This window comes from Mus musculus, chromosome X (genome assembly GCF_000001635.26).
Source record: "Mus musculus strain C57BL/6J chromosome X, GRCm38.p6 C57BL/6J".
NCBI classification, from domain to species: Eukaryota; Metazoa; Chordata; class Mammalia; order Rodentia; family Muridae; genus Mus; species Mus musculus.
In genome coordinates, this window is record NC_000086.7 from 100,695,994 (window position 1) to 100,717,557 (window position 21,564).

General features: G+C 40.3%; 1 protein-coding gene and 1 long non-coding RNA gene across 6 annotated transcripts in view; one reads left to right on the forward strand and one right to left on the reverse strand.

Annotated features, from left to right (window-relative positions):
• Kif4 (kinesin family member 4) overlaps positions 1-21,564 on the forward strand; it is a 101,207-nt gene that overhangs the window by 69,929 nt on the left and 9,714 nt on the right. For all 4 annotated transcript variants that reach the window (NM_008446.2, XM_006527855.4, XM_011247528.3 and 1 more), the window contains 10 exons: positions 5-149; positions 1,438-1,548; positions 8,049-8,132; positions 8,797-8,910; positions 15,799-15,954; positions 16,069-16,169; positions 17,885-18,014; positions 19,588-19,758; positions 20,278-20,385; positions 21,338-21,415. In NM_008446.2, the coding sequence (NP_032472.2) occupies positions 5-149; positions 1,438-1,548; positions 8,049-8,132; positions 8,797-8,910; positions 15,799-15,954; positions 16,069-16,169; positions 17,885-18,014; positions 19,588-19,758; positions 20,278-20,385; positions 21,338-21,415 (1,198 nt within the window). The remainder of the gene's footprint in view (positions 1-4; positions 150-1,437; positions 1,549-8,048; positions 8,133-8,796; positions 8,911-15,798; positions 15,955-16,068; positions 16,170-17,884; positions 18,015-19,587; positions 19,759-20,277; positions 20,386-21,337; positions 21,416-21,564) is intronic.
• Positions 1-21,564, reverse strand: part of Gm52438 — a 64,660-nt gene that overhangs the window by 31,485 nt on the left and 11,611 nt on the right. Inside the window, exon 3 of one of the 2 annotated variants that reach the window (XR_003953095.1) lies at positions 18,008-20,813. The exons of the other annotated variant lie outside the window; for it this stretch is intronic. This is a non-coding gene — a long non-coding RNA (predicted gene, 52438). Of the gene's footprint in view, positions 1-18,007; positions 20,814-21,564 lie in introns of those variants that run through there. 2 annotated transcript variants of the gene reach the window in all.

Here is a 21,564-nt window from a genome sequence, read left to right on the forward strand (position 1 = left end):
TTAGGTTGAGTGAGCGCCGTCGTAAACGTCTTCAGGAACTGGAGGGTCAAATAGCTGATTTGAAAAAGAAACTGCAAGAACAGTCCAAACTTCTGAAGCTGAAGGAATCCACAGAGCATACTGTCTCCAAGCTGAACCAGGAGATTCGGGTAATAAACCCTCATCCTCCTTTTTACCACCTTAGAACTGCAAGCCTAGCGTTCCATTTAGAATCATGCTGAAGTGATTTCAGGCAAGAAGGTGGGAAGCGGGGCAATCATTTCAGGTGTACAATTAGCCTCAAGTGTGGTATTCGAGGACGTTGTGCTAGTCACTGTGTAGAATCTAAATTATAAAACTTGGCTTTGACCTTCCATCTCTTTTTTTGTATATAGAATTTTTATGTTAGACCAAAAGATTAAAATATGTTAATATTTTGCGGCCATGTTCTGATCATCTTCCATGATCACATGGCACAATTCTGTAAAGTAGTAGCAAGAGGACATTTTCCGTTATTGAGTGTTCAGCTTGGAACATCAGCAAGATGAATACAGCTTGTTGGCACTGAAATCATTAGAATATTAATAGCTGATAGTTGAATTTGTCCATCATCTTAGAAAATATCTCCTTGGATCCACCTTTAATCCCAGCACTCAGGATACAGAGGCATGTGGCTTTTTGTGAATTCAAGGTCAACCTGATCTACATAGCAGTCTCTTATTTGTTGTTTGTTTATCTGTTTGCATCCTAAGTGCTGCCCCCTCCACAGAACCCATCCCTCCTCCCTGCCCCCCCATAGAGTCCCTACCCTCATCTTCCCTCCCCTTCTCCTCTGAGAGTGTGCCCCATACCCTCAACCTCCTCTCCCCCCAGTTCTCAGATAGATTAGGCACATCCTCTTTCCCTGGGGCCAAACAAGGCAGCCCTGCTGGGAAACTGAAGGCCAGTGGGAGTTGCATTGTTAAACACTGTCTCAAAAAATTCTTCTTTCTTTTTTTAAGAGTCTGGAGAGATGACTCAGGGAATCCAAATTCCATTCCCAACACCCACATCAAGTGGTTTGCAACCTATCACTCCAGCTCCAGGGGATTGAACACCTCACTAAGAGCATACACACGCATGCGTGCGTGCGCACAATCAAATATAAAATAAATCTTTAAAAGGAAACAAAATACTTCCTTGAGATTCAGCTTGACTAAAGTAAATGTGGGGCAGAATTCAGCTTTTTGGAATATTTCTCTTACTTTTTGAGTCTTCATTTGTACAGACTATACTTGGCAAACCCCATGTAAGTTTAGCAAGAGATAACCAACTTAATCATCAGCACTTGTTGGTGACCTCAGCTTAGCTTTGACTTTTCCCTTTTTACTGTCCATCTGTACATCAGCCCAGAATAAAGTCACATGATTAATACACTGGTTTTGTTTGGTTTGGCTTAGTTTTGATTTGTTATTACAGATGATGAAAAACCAGCGAGTCCAGTTAATGCGTCAAATGAAAGAGGATGCTGAGAAGTTTAGGCAATGGAAGCAGCAAAAAGACAAAGAAGTAATCCAGCTAAAAGAACGGGTAAGTTAATTAAAGCTCCTCAGAGGCCCAGGGAATGAGCCTTCTCCGAGCTCCAGAATTGTGACAGTCGAGAACTGAACAGCTTTCTATTGAGTGTCTACCATGTATGAGGTACTGTTGACTAGGTCCTATGGACATTTTTCCGAGTAATCAACGAGCTCTATCCTTGAATAATGCCCGGTCTATATAGGAAGAAGGCACAGTGTAAGCATGGCTTTCTTCAGTATATGGAATAAATAATTTAAGAACACTACAAAAAGAGGTGTTTGCTGCCAAGTCTGACAACTTAGTGATTTTCCAGAGCCACATAAAAATGGAAGTATAGAATTGTCTCTACAGATTGTCCCTCTGGCCTCCACATATGTGCCATGGTACATATTTCCACACAATAATAAGTAAGATAAAATAGTTTTAAAAAGAACAACACACAAGAAAATTATTCACTTCAGAAAAAAAGCAGTGAAGGGAAACCAGGACCAGGAATTGTGAGAGAGAAAGCAGAAGGCAGAAGATGTGCACTGAAGCACGTTGGTCACATTCAGTGTTGCTGTGGGACCATTTCTATGCAGGGACACTTCCTGCTGTCCAGTGATAGTGTGCTAACAGCAGAAAGATATTACAAGCAATTCAGCCAGTTACAGATGCTTCTAACCCTAAATACATGAGAGACTGGTCAGGGGGAAAGTTGTAAAGAAACTGCTGTCACCAGGGAATCCGTACTCCTGATGGTTGGTTGCTCATGGCGATATGGAGCTCAAGGAATCAGGAAAAAAAAAACTTCCTTTAGCAAAATCTTTTTTAAAAAAATACTATTTATCTAACTGGGCAGAGGGAAGAGGGCACCAATAGCCTGAGAAGCCAGGTTTCTCCTGGTATTATGTGGATTTCAGGAACTCAGGTCATCAGGTTTGGTGGCAAGCACCTTTTCCTACTGAGCCATCTTGCTGAGCCAGCAAGGTTTTTAGCATAGCATTTTTCAGAAGGATTTTCTAAGTGTCCATATGTGGGTTTTTGTTGCTGTTTTGGGGGTTTTGGGGGGGGGATTTTTTGTGTTTTTGTTTTTTATTTTAGGCTTAACAATGAGCAGTTCAAAACCAAGCAAAACTATTTATATGTATTATACTTGGGCAAAATATGAGAAGAAAGAGTGTGGAATATATAACACTTATGAAGACAATTGAGCTATGTGGTAAATCACATGCACTACACATAGAAACCACAGTGCATTATCACCCCATATTCACTGGAATTAAAAAGTTTGTGGTAATAGGTTAAAATCAGGATCCTCAAACATAACTAGTGGGATGTAAAATGGTCCAGCCACTACTTTTTTAACATTTATTTATCTCGTGTATGTGAAGATCAGAGGACAAGTCGCAGTCACATGCATGTGAGTCCCAGGAATCAAACCCAGATATTTGAGCTTAGCAACAGGTGCCACCGTCCTCTGAGCCATCCTGCTGGTCTAACTAGTCCCTTTGAAAAATTGACCATCTATTAAACAGAATTATCATAAAATTCAGTGTGCTCGCTCTCTCTCTCTCTCTCATATGCACACGCACACACATACACATCTACTTTAATCCTCAACACATACATATACAAAATCTTCACACACATCATACAAAAACCTATTTCACAAAACCCAACATTGTTTGATGATAAAAACAAACTTCAAAGATGATTTCCTGAATCTGACAAAGTCAGAAAAACCTACTGCCAACATTAGGTTCTACTTAATGATAGAAAATAAAAACATCCCTTTGATCAGGAACAAGTATGTCTGCTCTCATCCTTCTAGTAAACGTTCTCCCATTGGTTCTAGCCTGGAAAGTTGGTTGCAGACAACATGTTCAAATATATAGAAAATTCTAGAGGGTGTACTAAAATATTTCTGCTAAGGTATCAGTTCAGCAAAGTTGCAGGATACATAGTCAATATAAGAAAGTAAGTTGTAGGGATGGAGAGATGACTCAGTGGCTGAGCAAGTGCCTACTGCTCTTGAAGAGGGCCCAGGTTCAGTTTCCAGCACCTACAGAACAACTCACAATTGCCTGTAACTCCAGTTCCAAGAAACCCAATGCTGCCTTCTCTCCTTCTCAGGGTCACACATGTACATGGTACACCGAACATATATGCACAATAAACAAACATTTAACACAGAAAAATTGTATTTCTGTATACATAAAAATAACAAAAGCATCCAATTTGGAATAGCATCAATATGAATACTTAGGAGTAACTAGCAAAAGAATGTTTCAATTTTCACTCTGAAGACTACAAAATATTGAATTAAAAAACCCAATAAAAGAAAAGATATATCATATTCATGGGCAGAAAGATCTGATATTCTAAATATAGACTATCCCTGAGATGTTTGCAGATTCAAGACAATTGTAGTCCAAATTTCAATGATAAGATGCTTGCCTAGCATGGGGCAGTCAGAAGCGTTAGGGAAAAACAAAACCCATCTGACTTTTTCACAGAAATTCACAAGCTAAAATCCTAAAATTCAAATGGAGTTTTAGAGTGATCAGAAAGAAATATGACTGTTAGTGCGTAAACATAGACACATATCTGTGGCTTAGGGTTGGAAATCAGTTGTGTTACCCGAGTGTCAGCATCGGGGACTGGACTTGGAGCCTTGCCCGTATTAAGCTCTACTGCTGAACTACATCCTCACCCCTGGTCTTACTTTTTTTTTTAATTTAATTTTTAAGAAATTAGAAACTAAACTTAAAAAAATGAAATGTATTAATAAATTAAATTTATTCTTTAGAAATTTCATACACAACTACAGTGCATTTCCATCTTATTTACTCCTACCCACATTTCTTTACCTAATTCCTCCCTGACCCCCACCCCCTTCCCAGTCCACGTTTTCTTTGTAATATATTTTCTTTTTCTTTTTCTTTTTCTTTTTCCAACTCCAATCTCACTGAGTTGTACAGACTGACCTGTCACTTGCCTTATCCCAATCCCTGGGTAGTTGTGGAATTTACAGGCGTGTGACACCAGACCTGGTGACCCAATTGATTTTCAGCAACAGTGCCAAGGCAATTCAAAGCAGCGGCTCTGCCACTGAGCTACATCACAAGGTTGCCAAGGCAACTCAATGAAGAAATTTCAATGAAGTCTTTTCAATGGGGAGGTGCTCAATACCCAACCAGCCTGAGCTGTTCTATAAGCCATAGGTCCCAGTGAGAGACCATGTCTCAAAAGCAAAATAGATTGCTCCTAAGAAATAATACTTAAGACTCCCCTCCACCTGCATGTGCACACATATGTATGTTCACACATCCTCACACAAATTCATTTGCATATACACAATATACACAAAGAACAATCCTTCCATCATATAATGCCAAGTCAACCAGATAATCATGTACTAAAGTTGGGATGTGCCTTATAACATATATAAAATTAAATCAAACCATATAAAAGTCTCTTTGTAACCCAGTGAGATAGCTCAAGTATCTCTCACTGTTGAGAGTTTGTTAGCTGGGGACCACAGAGTAGGAGAGAAGTGACTCAAACAGGTTCCCCTCTGACCCCATACTGGGCACTCACACACATATCCAAAATAAACAAATAATCAAATTCAAATATTTATAAGAGCTAAAACTACAAATCTCTTAGAAGAAAGCATAAGTATGAGTCTTTGTGGGTTTTGATTAGGTAAATGGGTTTTTATTTTTAATGGAATACCTAAGGCATAGTCAAAGAAATATATTAGACAAACATAAAAAGCCTTTGCACTGTAAACAATACCAGCTTGAACATAGTACACAAAATGGTAGAAAGTATTCATAAGTCATAAAAATGGCAATATATATATATAAACTTACCTCCCAATAAGCATAATCTAGTTATAGAATGAACAAAGCAGTAGAGTTCACACAAAAGGTAGTCATTGTCATTTGCCACCAGGAAAATGCAAATGGAAACCACAGTGACATACCATTTCACAACCACGAAGATAATTATTGTGGAAAAAAAGGGCAAGGTTTGGCAAGAATACAGAATTAGAAACATCATCTGTTTGCTGGTAGGATGGCAAAATGGTATAGCTGCTGTGACAAAGTTGGCAGTTAGGATAAACAATGTAGAGGTACTGTATGATCCCGTGATTCCACTCCTTGTTCTGTCTACTGAGAAGGTCTAAAGGCATGCCCATGTAAAACTTGTATGTGTTATGTTCGTAGGACAGAAGTGATATTTGCCAAAAATATGGGGGCAAACTTGAGTTTATCAGTGAGTATGAAATGAAAATATGCATCGAGTAGAATGTTATGACCTTGAAAAGAAGTTTAATACTGGCATATACTGCCATATGGACAAACCTTGAAAATACTGTGCTAAGTGAAAGAAGCCATTAACAAATAATGATATATTAATATAGGAAATACCCAGAATTGGCATAGTAGGTCCAGTGACAGGGTTGTGGTGTCATGGGTAAAGAACATGAGATTTCTTTCTATGGAAATGAAAATGTGGCAACACTTGGATTATGGTGTTGATTTTTACATCAACTCTATGAATATGCCAAAAGCCGTGAATCATACATTACGTGATTAAATGATATCATGCATTAATTATCTCAGTAAAAGTGCCACAAAAGAAGAGGGCTTGTCTGTAAAGTGTTACGTTAATACTTACAATCATGGGTATGCTGAATTGCCAAGAATCTTCATTTTTGTTATAAATAAATATAAATACAGAGACTCCCTTTATTTCACACAAAATGAAAGCACAAAGACTGAAAAGGGTGAGGCTGCTCAGTAAGGGGTACTGGGAGTGCTGATGATACTGAAGTTGTCAAAAGTAAGGACAAGAAAAGGAAGGATGACACTGGGTTAAATAGGCGAGAGTTTTCAGGCCAGCAGTGGGAAGTAATTCCAAGTAAAATGTAAGGACAACTAGAAGCACTACCATCTCTTCCAAGCAGCTTCATGGTGGGGAGAGTGTTGGTTTGCTTGTGTCTCAACTAGTTCAGTCTCCTAGCTGTTTAATTCCCTTGGCCTCATATTAACACATAACCTGTTAAAATAGGATTAACCACAATTCTACAGTTGTATTGTACTCTGTTATAATGACATGTTGTTTATATTTGCTTGCAGTTTCTGTCTGTGGGAGAACTAACCAGGTCATGTTCACATCTGCATCCCAGAACCTAGCGCTGGACCTATTATATAAATATCACATTCGTTGTATAAAATGAATAGCTGTCTTCTTCTTTTCCCTGCTTCTCAGAATTAAATCTAAGACTTCATGCTGGTGGCAAGCATTCTGCCACTAAGCTACAGTCCCCACTGGTGAAATTAATAGCTCTCTTTTAAATCAAAGCTTTTAATTTATTGTGGATGCAGGATCATTTGAAGACTTCATTCCGTTTTTAAACAGTTACATGTTATAATTTTCAGGATCAAATAATTTCAAAAGGTGAACTTAAAACCAGTGTACCTCATGCCCACATTTGCTTACTACCAAGAATCCGCATGTTCAACTCTTTTTGTTATTGAAATTTTTTTCATGCAATAATCACCAACTCCATGCCCCCCTCTCTCCCTCCCCACCCCCTCTTTAGGAAACAAACAGGCCAGCAAAACAAGCCAGAATAATTTCTTTAAGTGCAAGAAATATGTACACAGAAACACACATACACACAAACTTAAAAACACAAAATTTGAAACTATCATATATATATCATATATATGGGAAAAACAGTAAGAAAATAATATGAGATAAAAAGTCTCCAAAAATACCCTTGAGTTCAACTGTATTGACCATCTCCTAAGAGTTCTTGTATGTACACTAGCAAATATAGGACTAGAATGGCTGACCATGCCATCCAGATTGGGTAAGCAACAAGTTGAACCAGAAATCTTAGTGGATTAGGAAGATAGGGAAGGGGCCAAGCAATCAGTGTGTAGTTGTTTGAAGCGGGTGAGATGCCCTAGTGTTTCATCTCTGAGCAGAGAGGATATATACAGAGTATGCTAGACTTGTTCAGAAACGAAAAGCTCCTTTCACTGGAGCTGTCCTAATTTTAGGTGTCTGGCTGTGTTCTCCTTTTTCCCAACTGCTGGGTTTTATGACCAATCGACTCATACAGTTGGAGATAAGAGTACTGATCTATTCATCAGATGACCTGAGTTCTAGCTCTATCAATAACAACCTATGTGGATAAGGCGGTTCATGGGATGATCTTTGGTTCCTTTCAGATCTCACTTTCTATGGTAATTTTTATAATTGACTTAAGTCTGAGAATTTGGCTACAGAACAATAAGCTGAGGAAGACAAGGATCTTTATGTATATGCAAACCTAGTTTCTAGAACTTCCAGTTCCTAATTCTGATAAAAGACGATAAAGGCAACTCATAGAATTGTACTAAGCCTTAAATATAAAGGACATCTGGGAAGGCTTCTTGGTTTAAGGATTTATTTTAGTTACCTGAACATCAGTTAAGATCTGTTTTTGTTGTTGTTGTTGTTATCAGGATCGTAAAAGGCAATATGAGCTGCTCAAACTTGAAAGAAACTTTCAGAAGCAGTCTAATGTGCTCAGACGTAAAACTGAGGAGGTAGGTAAGAAAAGCCAGTCTGCTGGGCCACAAGCACTGTCATCTTCATACTTAAACATGCTCTCAAAGTGTATTAGGAAACGGGACGTTAATATTGGCTAGCAAAATTCATGAATCGTTTCCCCTGGTTGGTTTTGCTAGTGGATTTGTTCTTGGTTTCTGGTTTCTTTGGTTTTTTTCTGAAACCAGAACTTATGTAGTCCAGGCTACATTGTACTCATTATAAGGCTAAGGACAGCCTTAAACACCTAGTCCTGGACTCTACCTCCTAAATGCTGGGATTATGAGCGTGCACCACCATGCAAGCTGAGTAAGTCCAAAATCTTGATCTCTTTTTATCTAGTATGGCCTGTGAACAAATAAAACCTGGGCTGAAAACTGTATCATTCAAATGTGAATTTTTCTTTCTAATATGGCTTTTTTCTAACAAAAACAAAACAGACTACTGACAATACATGACATTCCCAGACAGTTTTAGCCTGTGGGATTTTCTTTAAATATACCTGTCCTCTTGCGCATTCTGAAGCAGTAGCTATTCATCAATTATCATGTCCATGGTAACTTAAAACCTGGTTCCTTTAGGAATTGAAACCTAGAATTTGTTTGCTGAGATGCTACAAATTAAAATGTCCTTCAGCATAACCACTCGGCCTTTTGTTTTTAGGCAGCAGCTGCCAACAAACGTCTTAAGGATGCTCTGCAAAAGCAAAAGGAGGTTGCAGAAAAACGCAAAGAGACTCAGAGCCGTGGGATGGAAAGCACTGCAGCTAGAATGAAGGTATGAACACCTCGAACTGCTATTCTCCTTCCATGCACTGGGAATAGGAAATAACTTTCCTCTGATTTAAAAGTAAATACAGAATTGGAAGGTCTGCCTGAAATCCTTATTTTCCAAAAGATACATCTTCAATGTGCTGTCAAAGAACAAGCTGCCTGCGGATCCCGTTCCCCTAACTGGGCCTCCTAGTCTGGCCTCAGTGGGAGAAGATGAGCCTAGTCCTGCAGCGACTCAATGTGCAGGGTGGGTTGGTACCCAGGAGAGACCTCTCCCTTCTCAGAGCTGAAGGAGAGGGGTGATGGCAGAAGGGCCATGTGGGAGAGAGACTGGGAAGAGAGGGGAGCTGAGATCAGGGTGTAGAGTGAATGAATGAAAAAAATAGATGGAAAAATAATAATTAAAAAAATTTAGGATCAAAAAAATAAAGAAGAGAGAATTCTGTGTATCCCTGCCTGGCATAGCTTAGTTACTATTTTATTCTGGTGTAGTTGACATACAGTGAATGGTTTATAGTAAACAGTTTGATGAAATGCTGGGTCACACCATCCCATGGACTGGGCTCTTAGACTGAATCCAAGGGAAGCGGGAAGCAGGAAGCTGATGTGACTATTCCTCTCTGCTCTCTGACATTCAGCACAGTGTGACCACCCACCTCCTCCTCCTGCCTTGGGGAGCTGGCTGCCATCAAACTGGGAAAAGCAATGAACCATTCCTTAAGCTGCTCTTGTCAGGGGTTTAGTCAAAGCAATGAGAAAAGTAACCAGTGCATCAGATGTGCTCTCTGGCCGGGTTCTGTCGCATACCTATGACCCTCCCAGCATGTGGAAAGCTGAGCCGAGAAACGAGGAACTCCACGGAGAGCTCCAATGGTTCCTAAACACACACACACACACACACACACACACACACAGAGAGAGAGAGAGAGAGAGAGAGAGGCACAAACACTCAGACATGGTAAGTTAATCTAAAATTAAAGGCAATTTAAATTTTAAAACCCCAAATATAACCAGGTGGTGGTGGCGCATGCCTCTAATCCCAGCACTGGGAAGGCAGAAGCAGGCAGATCTCTGTGAGTTAAAGGTCAACCTGGACTATATAGTGAGTTTCAGGACACCCAGGGATATGCACAGAGAAACCCTATCTTGAAAAAGCAAAACAGAGATTTTTGGTCACTATAGGTTTTTTTTTTTAACTTTTATAACTTTAATAAGATGGAATTACATGGTTCTCTTATTCAGCATAGTTATTTTCACGTTCGTCCATATGATTACATACATAAATTACTTTTATTACTGAGAGATGTCCCATTTGTCGTATTGATAAGCCTTAACTTGTCGGATCACCTACTGGTGGTCATTTGAGTTCTTTCCAGTTTGGGCTATTACAGATACTGTGCTGAATATTCACATACCAAGTTTTTGTGGGAACCATATATGTCTTATTTTACTTGCTTTTTGTTTCTTGTTTCTTTGGCTTTTTGTTTGTTTGTTTCCAGAAAGGGTCTCTCTATGTAGTCCTGCCTATTCTAGAACTCACTATGTAGAACAGGCTGGCCTCAAACCCACAGAGGTGTACACGTGTGTGTGTGTGTGTGTGTGTGTGTGTGTGTGTGTGTGTTATTGTGTAAAGTATCCAAATATTTTCTCTTCTTTTGATTGACTTGTACTTTTAATAAAATTTGAATTCTTTCTATAACTTGGAAATATATCCAACAGATGACCTTGTGGTTTACAATTATTTTTTCTTAGGCTGTGACTTTTTGTTTTGTTTTGTTTTTATTCATTTTTAAATAGAATCTTTTGAATACCAAAGCTAGCTACTTACTTTTCTTTGTTGGGCAGTCTTTGTGTATTCTTGGCTGGCCTCAAATTCACTGTGTAGCTATGGATGACCTTGAACTCTTGGTCTTCCTGCTTCTACCTCCCAAGTGCTAGAGTTATACTCTGGTTTCTCTTCAAATTGTGTAAATCTTTCACACCCAAGTTCCAGGATTACAGGCATGCAGCACCATCCCCAAGGCAGGGTTTTAGCTGATATCATTCAGTGTATTGATCCTTACTTTTTATGATTCATAGTCTTTGTGTTTATTTGAGATCTCTAGTAAACCCAGGATTGCTAAGATTTCCTCCTTGAATTTTCTTCTTGAATTGTGTATTTTTAATCATGGTACCTCTGTCAGAAATATATGCCTGCAATCTATTTGTAAATTCTATCACATTGATCTACATGCCTACTTTTATGCTACTACTAAAATGTCAAACACTATCCCTTGACTTTGAAAACATCAGATTGTGTAAGTCCTATAAGTCCTTCATTCTTTTTTCTTTTTAGAGAAACAAGTTCTCTGCATTTCTACCTGAAGTTTAGAACTGGCTTAGAAATTTCTGACAAGTCTACTACAAGTTTCATTGGGATTACATAGAATTTATAGCTAAGATGTAAGAATATTAAGGGTTTTATCTACATGAAGGGGACTGGAAAGGTGGCTCAGTGGTTAAAAGCACTGGTTGTTCTTCCAGAGGACCAAGATTCAGTTCCCAGCACCACATCTTAACCATCTGTAACTCTAAGCTGGAGGCAGACATCCTCTTCTTGCCCCAGCCAGTACCAAGAAAACATGTGGTACATAGGCAGGCAAAACACCCATATACATAAAAATAAATACTTTTTTATTAAAAATTGATTTTATTTTTTCAGGAGTTTTCCTTTATTAAAATAACTTATGGTTTGCATGCTTTAGCCTACTAGGAGGGCAAATAACATTTTTTAACCCAGTTTATTTTATTAAAGCATAACTGACATTAATAACATAAAATGTGACTTCTTTCAATGTGATGCATTTGAGAGTCATCTGTGCTGTTTGTCTCAATAGTTTGTTCTTTATTTGCATATTTATCTCTCTGAGTCACATTCTGTTGCATGGATTTACTATGGCTTGTTAATCCAGTCAGTTTTTAAGTGCTTTTGACTAACTTTTTTTTTTTGTCCTTTTCTTTAGACAAAGGATGGTCTGGGCTGGTAGTGTGGGCCCAGGCTGGCTAGTCTCTAACTTGTGGCAGCCCTCCTGCTTCAGCCTCCATAGTGCTGGGAGTATAGTCGCCAACTACCACACCCAACTAATAATTTTAAATTGTATTAGTTTTTCCAGAGAAACAGAACCAATCTATACAAAAGATTTATGACGATACATGGCTCACATGGCCATGGAGGTCAAAAGGTCCATAGTGGTTCATCTGCAGGCTAGAGATCCAGCACACCAGTATCACAGTTCAGTCTAAGGCTGATAGCTTCGAAACCAGGAAACTGGTTGTGTAACTCTCGGTCATAGGCAAAGGCTTGAGAATCTGGGGGTGTTGATAGAAGCCCTGGAGTCCAAAGACCAAAGTGCTTGAAGCTCCGTGTCCCAGTTCCAGGAAAGACAGGAATCCTTCTCTCTCTGTCAGTTTTGTTCTAGCTGGGACTCCAGCCTGGTTGGGGCGGTAGCCATCCACACTGATGGTAAATCTTCCCGACTGAGTCCACCCACTCACACCTAGTCTCCCTTGAAGCCCCCTTGACAGATAGACTCAGGGGAGAAAAGACTGCACCCGTTCTTTAGCAAAGGCAGTCAAGTGAAACACAAAGTAAGCAGAAGGAAAAGATGAATAAAGACCAGAGGAGAAATTCATGAATGAGGTTGTTTTTTAATTGTTATTAATTTTGATAGGCCCTAGCACTTTGGAGAACTGAGGCAGCATAGTAATAGGCTGCATAGTAGCACCCCATTTCAAAAAGCACTACATTTAAGTAAAATTTTTATGGTGAAATATACATAAACATCAAGTCTCCCATGATAACCATCTGTAAGAAAAGAGTTGGCTTTTTCATAAGCCCCTGGCTTTCCTGATCAAGAAAAAGTAAAAAACCAAGTATAATTAACAAAAATTTCATAAGCTATATCACTGTTTATATATACATATATATGATTAACATATATGGTTAATATAAATATAAACACCAATATTTAAAGTTGAAAATGCACAGTTCGGCCTTGTATACCTTAAGTATGCTAACACACATTACCTAGAATTGGACAAAATCATCTAACAAAAAGTGTGCTAAATGATTAAGATCTAATGAAATATATTAAATACAATACTGAAAATTAAAAACAAAATATATAAGTATGAGACACAATAGGTATCTTGTGCATATGATGGGATGTGAAAACATATAACACAATATCAAAAATGAATGCTGACTTCTGCTTCATAGCACGGTATGGAGCCATGTTGTTGCCCCTTGTGAAACATGAGCCACGTGGGAGCTCTGGTGTTCACCCAGCCAAGGTCTCTCATGTCTGTAATCCCAGCACTTGGGAAACAGAGGCAGGAGAATCATACCAAATTTGGGTTCAGCCTGTTCTACATACCGAGTTTCAAGCCTGCCAGAGCTACATAGCAAGACTGTGTTGATGGAAAGAAAAGAGATAGAATTAATTGGCTTCTTCATTTTTATGAAATTAACTTTTGGTTTTTCAGGACAGGGTTTCTCTGTATAGCCCTGGCTGACCTGGAACTCACTTTGTAGACCAGGCTGGCCTCGAACTCAGAAATCTGCCTGCTTCTGCCTCCCAAGTGCTGGGATTAAAGGAGTGCGCCACCACGCCCAGCTTGAAATTAACGTCTTTATTCTTCGTAATATTTTCTTCTAAAGTCTGCCTGTTTTTTTTTATTGGTTTCATGTTGCTTTTAGAAGTTCTTGCTTTATTTTATGTGTTTGAGTGTTTGCCTGCATTTGCTTCTGTGCACCCCATGGTGCCTGGTGCCTGGGGAGGCCAGGAGAGAGCCTTGGGGCTAATGGAGCTAGAGTTACAGAGAGTTGTGAGGCACTCTGTGGGTACTAGGACTTGACCCTGAGTCCTCCACTGAACTGTCTCTCCAGCCCCTTGTTGTGCTTTTTGAGTCAGAATTTTTGAGGTTCAGATTTGCCTCACTGCCAAGATGCTGTCTGCCTTAGCCTCCTGAGCATAACAACATAGGTGTGCACCATCATGCCTGCCTTCTCTACCTCTACTAGTAATGCAATCACTTGAGCTTGCTTTTTTCTGTCCTGTTTTTTTATTAGATATTTTCTTTATTTATATTTCAAATGTTATCCCCTTTCCTGGTTTCCCCTCTGAAAGTCCCCTATCCCCTCTCCCCTCCCCCTGCTCCCCAGCCCACCCACTCCCACTTCCTAGCTCTGGCATTCCCCTACACTGAGGCATCCAGCCTTCACAGGACCAAGGGCCTCTCTTCCCATTGATGACCGACTAGACCATCCTCTGCTACATATGCTCCAGCTCTCTTTGATTAGTGTCAGCATGGTGATTTTACACCCTTTGAATTTTAGTTTATTATGCATTCTTTTTTTTGGGTTTTTCAAGACAGGGTTTCTCTGTGTAGCCCTGGCTGTCCTGGAACTCACTCTGTAGACCAGGCTGGCCTCGAACTCAGAAATCCGCCTGCCCCTGCCTCCCAAGTGCTGGGATTAAAGGCGTGTGCCACCACCTCCCAACTATGCATTTATTTTTAAAGTGTGTTTCTCATAAATAGCAAATTGTTGCTTCAGTTGTCTTCGTTGACTTAAAGATAATTGTTTCACAGATATGGGTGCTTTGTATTGAGAATTATTTTCTCCCTCATGAAATGGGCTCTTTTATCCATGATAGTAGTCTTATATAGGGATTCTACTTATCTGATACAAATTTGGTCTCTCCAACTTTCTTTTTATCAGTAACTAATTAGTATACTATAGCTCTGTCATCAGCCTCAATACTCTCAGCAGTGCTCACTGGGACTTTGAGGTAGCTGTCCGTTTACATGTCTTTGCTAATACTTTGACAATTTTGTATAATGTATTTGGATCATATGCGCCTTTCCCCTGCCATCTCCTGTCAGACCCACCTGCAATTCCCTACCCAACCAACTTCATGTCCTTGTTTTTATTTTAACCCCACCAGTCCAACTTGTGCTGCCCAAATACTCTGCTCTGTGTCCATCCATAGGGGTATGGTCTGCCTAACAGGAGCTAAAGCACACTCACTCTTCATCACCTGATAGCTGTCCGTAGCACCAGGACTTTAAGCCCTCTTTCCACCCCCTAGAATTTTGTCTGGTTTGAATTTACACAGGTCTCTTTCCTCTGAGAGCTTTCTCCAACTCAAATTTGCGGTTGGTTTGATCGGTTATTTATCTGTTTGGTTCGGTTGGTTGTTTTCCTTTTCCCTTTTTGGTATTGGGGGCTAAATTTTGAACGTGAGCTTACCAGTAAGCTATGTCCAGCCTTCAAAGTTACTGTGTCTAAAAAGTCAATTAAAATAATTATATTTTTAAAAGCCTTTCCATCTACTTTATTTATACTTTATTTTATTTCATTATATTTAATGTGTGTGCATGTGGCTGTTTGCACATGAGTGCAGATGTTTGAGGGAGGCCAAAGGCATAGATCCCTAGGAGCTTAAGTTACAGGTACTTACGAGCTACCTGACATAAGTACTGGGAACCAAACGTGGCTCCTCTGGAAGAGTAGTATGTGCCCTTAACTGCAGAGCCATCTCTCCAGCCCCTTAGCCACCATCTACTTTAAACATGTCATGACTAGTGAATGGCAAAAAAAATCCCAAATATTATAGAGACCAATAAATAGTAGTAGGATAGCTAGAGAAAAGTTTGCTATACAAAGCCTCTGTGACTAGGAATACTACTGATAGCAGTTCTTAGAGAAGGGATGGTTTTAGTGACATCGACACACATAAAAATCTCACTTCTGCTTTCATAGGCTCTGGTCCAAGGGAAATTAAGTTCAACTGGGTCTAGCCCATGTCGTTCTCATCCCCAACTCACACATCACTGATCTCTCTTCTAGAATTGGCTTGGAAATGAAATTGAGGTTATGGTCAGTACTGAGGAAGCCAAGCGACATCTGAATGGCCTTCTTGAAGAGAGAAAGATCCTGGCTCAGGATGTGGCACAACTCAAAGAGAAAAGAGAATCTGGAGAGAACCCACCTCTTAAACTCCGAGTAAGTGCCATGGGAACATGCTGTCAATAACCCCACGGAATTTCCAGCAAATCCTCACTGCGCTAGAGGACTCTTTCCTTTTAAATCCTACCTTCTTGCCCACTATTTTTGCAGAGGCGCACATTTTCCTACGATGAAATACATGGTCAAGATTCAGGAGCAGAGGATTCTATTGCCAAGCAGATTGAAAGCCTAGAGACCGAATTGGAGCTCAGGTAATGAGGCTGTATCTGAAACAGGACATGTTATGCCTGGAATCCGAATAGGCATCATCAATCCAGTTTTTCAAGAGTTCCCTTCATTTTCAAAACATTTTTACAGGGAAGAAACCCCCAAAGAACCTAACTGTTTTGAACCTGTGTGTTCAAAGTAATATTGTGCTATATAGATTAGATCCATTGTGCCAGACTGTCGTTATGATGCTGGTTGAGGTAAGTGCCATTCTTCCCTGTAAAATGAAGTTGGGGATCCTTAGAAACTTTTTACCAAAGGGACCAACAGTATACATTGCGGCAAAGGCAACATCTTCACTTCAACAAATGGTATATTTCAGACTGCTTAGCTACATGAAGAAGAATGAAACTCGATCCTCTATCTTGTACAAAAACAACTCCAAGGAGCTCAAAACCCTGATACCATAATTCAATAGAGGAGGAAAGAATGAACACATTTCAACTTAGAGGCACAGGAAGGGTGTTCTGAATAGGACTCTGGAAGCACCTGCTTTTGACAGTTGACAAATGGGACCTCGTGAAATAAAAAATAAAAGCTTTTGTATGTTAAAGGACACCATCATTCCAGTGAAGAGGCAAATAGGATAGGAAAAAAATCTTTGCCAGCTACACATCTGACAGAAGGTTAAAAACTAGAATATATGAGGAATGAAAAAAAAATGAGCCAGGCAATGGTGGCGCACACCTTTAATCCCAGCACTCAGGACGCAGAGGCAGGCGGATCTGAGTTGGAGGCCAACCTGGTCTACCGAGCAAGTTCCGGGACAACCAGGGCTATACAGAAAAACCTTGTCTTGAAAAAATAAAAATAACAAAATAATCAGACTGTTGGGTTCCAGAAGTTGCCCCACAAACCATACAAATACCAATCCCAGTCACAGAAGGATGGTTTATTAAACACACCTAAAGACTGATTGACTGGGGCAATGACACAGGCTCATGAGCTGAAAGCTGCACGCGGGACAGGTCTCGGGGCCAGCTTATAAAGGCTAAAACCATCAAAACCACAATGAGCTCATAGGCAGGTGCTGGAAGTACTGCTGATAGCTGGCTCTGACTCAAGCCAGTTTAGACATAACAGTTCATACTTACCTTCAATTTGATGGGTCCTACCTAAAGCTTATGGTTGTAGACTTTCTTAAGATTAACGAACCTCCTAACATATAGAACATAACAGTATGTGGTCAGCATGACCCTGCTCTGAGTCAAGTTATTTTTCTATGTTAGTGACTGGGAGGCATATTGCAGCAACAAGATGAAATATCTGGTGAGCATGGAACAAAATGGCGCCAGCTCTGCTAGGTGGGCAGGCCTCAGCACAAATACAATGCAGTATACAGACACCTGACTTTAAACAAAATAATTGAGAAAACAATGAGACAGAGAACTAACAGCAACTTCACGCACCATGATGTGCTCACCCCTAAACCTATATATGCACAAAGAAAGAAATAAAAGGTGGAGTTTTTTCTAAGTTTCAATGTATATATTTAATAAAATTAAAGCCATTCAGATATTTCCTTGGGATTCCTGTTGTTACAGGTTTAGAAATACCACATAAAGTTTGAGTCAGGTGGCTTACTTTGCAACTGATCATCCCACACATAAAATCCTTTTCCTTTTCTACTCATAGCTCCTCCCTTTCTCCTTGCTGTCAAGGCTGATGACAGTAAATCTCACTCTTCTCTCCCTTGAAGGAGTGCGCAGATTGCGGACCTACAGCAAAAGCTGCTGGATGCTGAAAGTGAAGACCGGCCGAAACAGCGCTGGGAGAGTATCGCCACAATTCTCGAAGCCAAATGTGCCATAAAGTATTTAGTGGGAGAGGTAAAACCATTCTTCTTAGCAACAGCTCTAGGGGAGCTCGAAGTATGAGGTGCAAAGGGACACTTTCTTAGTGCTGTAGCTACTTTTCTTGGTAGCAACCCCAGTGATACCAACACTGAAGCCTTTAATGAGTAAGCAGTGGTTAGTAGTAAGTCCAAGCCAATTACTTAGGAAGATCAGAAATGTGATAGTCAGCATGCCTGACATATATATAGCAAGTATACATTTATGTGAGCTATTGATTGTTACTGGAAAAAAAAAACAGAAGTTGTTACTGGTTAAGCATAAAGTATTGTACTACCTTGAAAAACATGTATGGGATGTGTATTTAAAAACTTGAGACACCCTCTCAAGGAGAAAACTTAATCATTAGATAGATAAATAGATAGATAGATAGATAGATAGATAGATAGATAGATTCATTTTAAGGAAAATTGATTTTTTTTTGGTTTCTATTGAGACATGAGTGTTTCTGTGTAGCCTTTTGCTGTCCTGGATCTCCCTATGTAGACCAGGCTGGCCTCTAAGATCCCAGAGATTTGACTGCCTCTGCCTCCAGAGTGCTAAGATTAAAGGCGTGCGCCACCATACCCAGCTTTCTTCATTGATCTTAAATGTACGGGTTCATCATAAATTGTCAGAAGATGAATCAAAGCAATCACTCAAGCGATACAGTTCCCAGATCCACATTGCAACACTTTATACAGTCTTGTCTTGGGCTAACAGACTTATTCTGCTAAGTAATCCTAACTAGTCTTAGGAATACTGCTCATTATCTGGGCTAGTATTAAAAATCAAAGTAGGCCAGTACAGGATATCTATCGGTCTTGCCTAAAGACGTATATCTAGAAAGATCTATGATTTCAGCAATCAAACTTCCAGGTTTTTGCCAGGCATGTTGGTATATACCTGTAATCCCAGCACTTGGGAGGCAGAGACAGGCTGATCTTAATGAGTTTGAAGCCATTTAGTTCTAACATGTAAACAGAGATTCTGAGACAGAATTGGCTAATAAGCTGGGTCCTGTGAATTCCTCTTTAAAATTTAAGATCTACTTAAAAGTTTCAGAATTTTGGAATTGTCAGATACTGTCCATGTTAGGTTTATTCTTACCTTGAAACAGAGCAACAGATAAATGACCCAGTTGTGGCTTCTACCCTGTCTTTGCATAAATATCAACTTATGGCCTAGGAATGAAATGGTCCTTTTAAGGGGCTGGAGAGATGGTTCAGTGACCCCACTTTTGATTCCTAGCACCCATGTGGTGGCTCACAACCATCTGTAAGTCTAGTTCTAGGAGATCTGACATCCCTCCTTAGGCCTCTGCAGGCACCAGACATATTGTATACAGATATACATGCAGAAAATACTCACGTACACCAAAAATAAAAACAATTAAAGCCAGTAGTAGTGTTTCAGTTCACTATTAGAATCCACATGACATGGGGGAAAATGAGAGTGGACTTAGACTTTCTTGGAAGCACATTTATCAAACTGTTTCAAGAAAGGTGCCCAAAGAATGGGAGAAGATAGATCCTTCTGCAAATGCAATGCCTTTCTCTTACCTTTTCAGCTCGTCTCCTCCAAAATACTGGTGAGCAAACTAGAAAGCAGCCTGAATCAGAGCAAGGCCAGCTGTATTGACGTGCAGAAGATGCTGTTTGAGGAGCAAAATCATTTTGCTAAGATAGAGACAGAGTTAAAAGAAGAGCTGGTCAAAGTGGAGCAACAGCACCAAGAAAAGGTAACTGAGCAAGAGAAGGAGTTACGGCGAGTCATGGGCGGCCACTGCCTGTGCTTGGTTAGTTTTTAAAAGGGGTAGAAGCTGCCTATCATGGTGCTGATGCCTATAAGCCTAGCACTCTGGGAAGGTAAGGCAGAAGAATGCTCTTAAATTTAGAGCCATTCTGGACTATACTGGGACCCTGTCACTATTTGAAAAATAAACAGGCACTAGTGGCCCATGAAGCTTCCTTCGAAAGTTTATGTGGTCTTTTCCACATTTTGCAAGTAAGTAACCGGAAACAAAAAAGACTTGTCTAAGTGGCTCATAACCACTGGCTCAAAGTTTCAGGTGAACATGCAGAGAGGTTAACACCTCTCCTAGGCTTATCACTTTGGACCATGAAAAGACAAGACATTCTTCCTCTTTAGCTCACAAGGAAGTTCCATGGACCAGGGCTTGAGCTAGAGAACATCCTTTCCCCTTACTCCTGGGATACCCACCCCACCCCCACCGCGTGCTGCCTCTCTCTTTCCTTAGGTGTTGTACCTTCTCAGCCAGCTGCAGCAATCCCAGATGACAGAGAAGCAGCTGGAGGAGTCAGTTAGTGAAAAGGAACAGCAGCTGCTGAGCACACTAAAATGTCAGGTATGCAAAACATGATGGAGAATCCTGACTCATCTGGGCCATAGCGCTTGCAGCAGAAAGTGACTAACCACCAACAAACCAGAGCCTTTACTCCTCCTTTGAGGTCCTGTTGGATCTGGTTAGGGGGAAATCAGCGAAACTCCAATAAGAGTCGCCTAACTTTCAGGGCTAAAACCGAAGCCTCCATGTCATACTCAGGACTCCTGATTCTTGTGCCTTAACCCTGAGCTTTAGAGCTGAAGAAGCACACTCATCTAGTAGTTCCTTAAAATCTTGATGGCAGCGGGCTAAAGTGGGCTTTGTGGTGAAGCTCACTTAGTGTTCTTGCAGAGGGCTTGAGTTCTCGGTACAGGTCCGTCAGCTCATGAGTCCATGTAACTCCAGCTCCAGGAGGAATCCCATACCTGGCTGTCAGCCTCTCCAGGCATCTGCACTCAAAGGCACATACACATAATTAAAAATGATAAAAATAAATCGAAAAATTCCTAAGGGCATTCAAATATACATCTCTGAGCTTGTTCTGATCTGAGGACTGACATGTTACTAAAATGTCCAGGATCTAAAATTCTTTCAAAGGCTGGGAACACCACGCCCTTTAGAAACATGTTGGAGCACTACTTTAGTCCAACGTAGAGTCTGTCTCCAGGGTTCCCTCAGCTTTTCCCACCTTAAGACATAACCAGACTGGTTAGAGTTATATACATGAATCCTGTTGCCTTAACTGCCAGCAAATTGAGTTAGGCGCTATGCACATCATAGGTAAGAATGGGAAAGGGCAAGAATGTTTGCTTCCTTCAAGTGTATTCAGGGATGTTGGGGGAACACTGAAATATAGAGGGAAAAAAAAAACATCAGCTACTAGACAGTTGAAAGTAGTGTTTTCATCTGAGCTGTTTAGTAACTCATGTGGACCCAAAATAACCCCACCTATAACTGTGCAATCTGCAAATAGGAGGAAGAGCTTAGGAAGATGCAAGAAGTGTGTGAGCAAAATCAGCAGCTTCTCCAAGAAAACAGTGCCATCAAGCAGGTAAGACGACCTTCCACCCACTGGATAAGCCTCAGGAGACTCCCAACTGAGGCTAGCCCTTGGAAACAGCCCCCAGTTTGATAACTAGATTTATGCTGGTTTTGTGTCGTCTCCATTGAGTTTTTTGTGTGATCCAGTCATATACATTT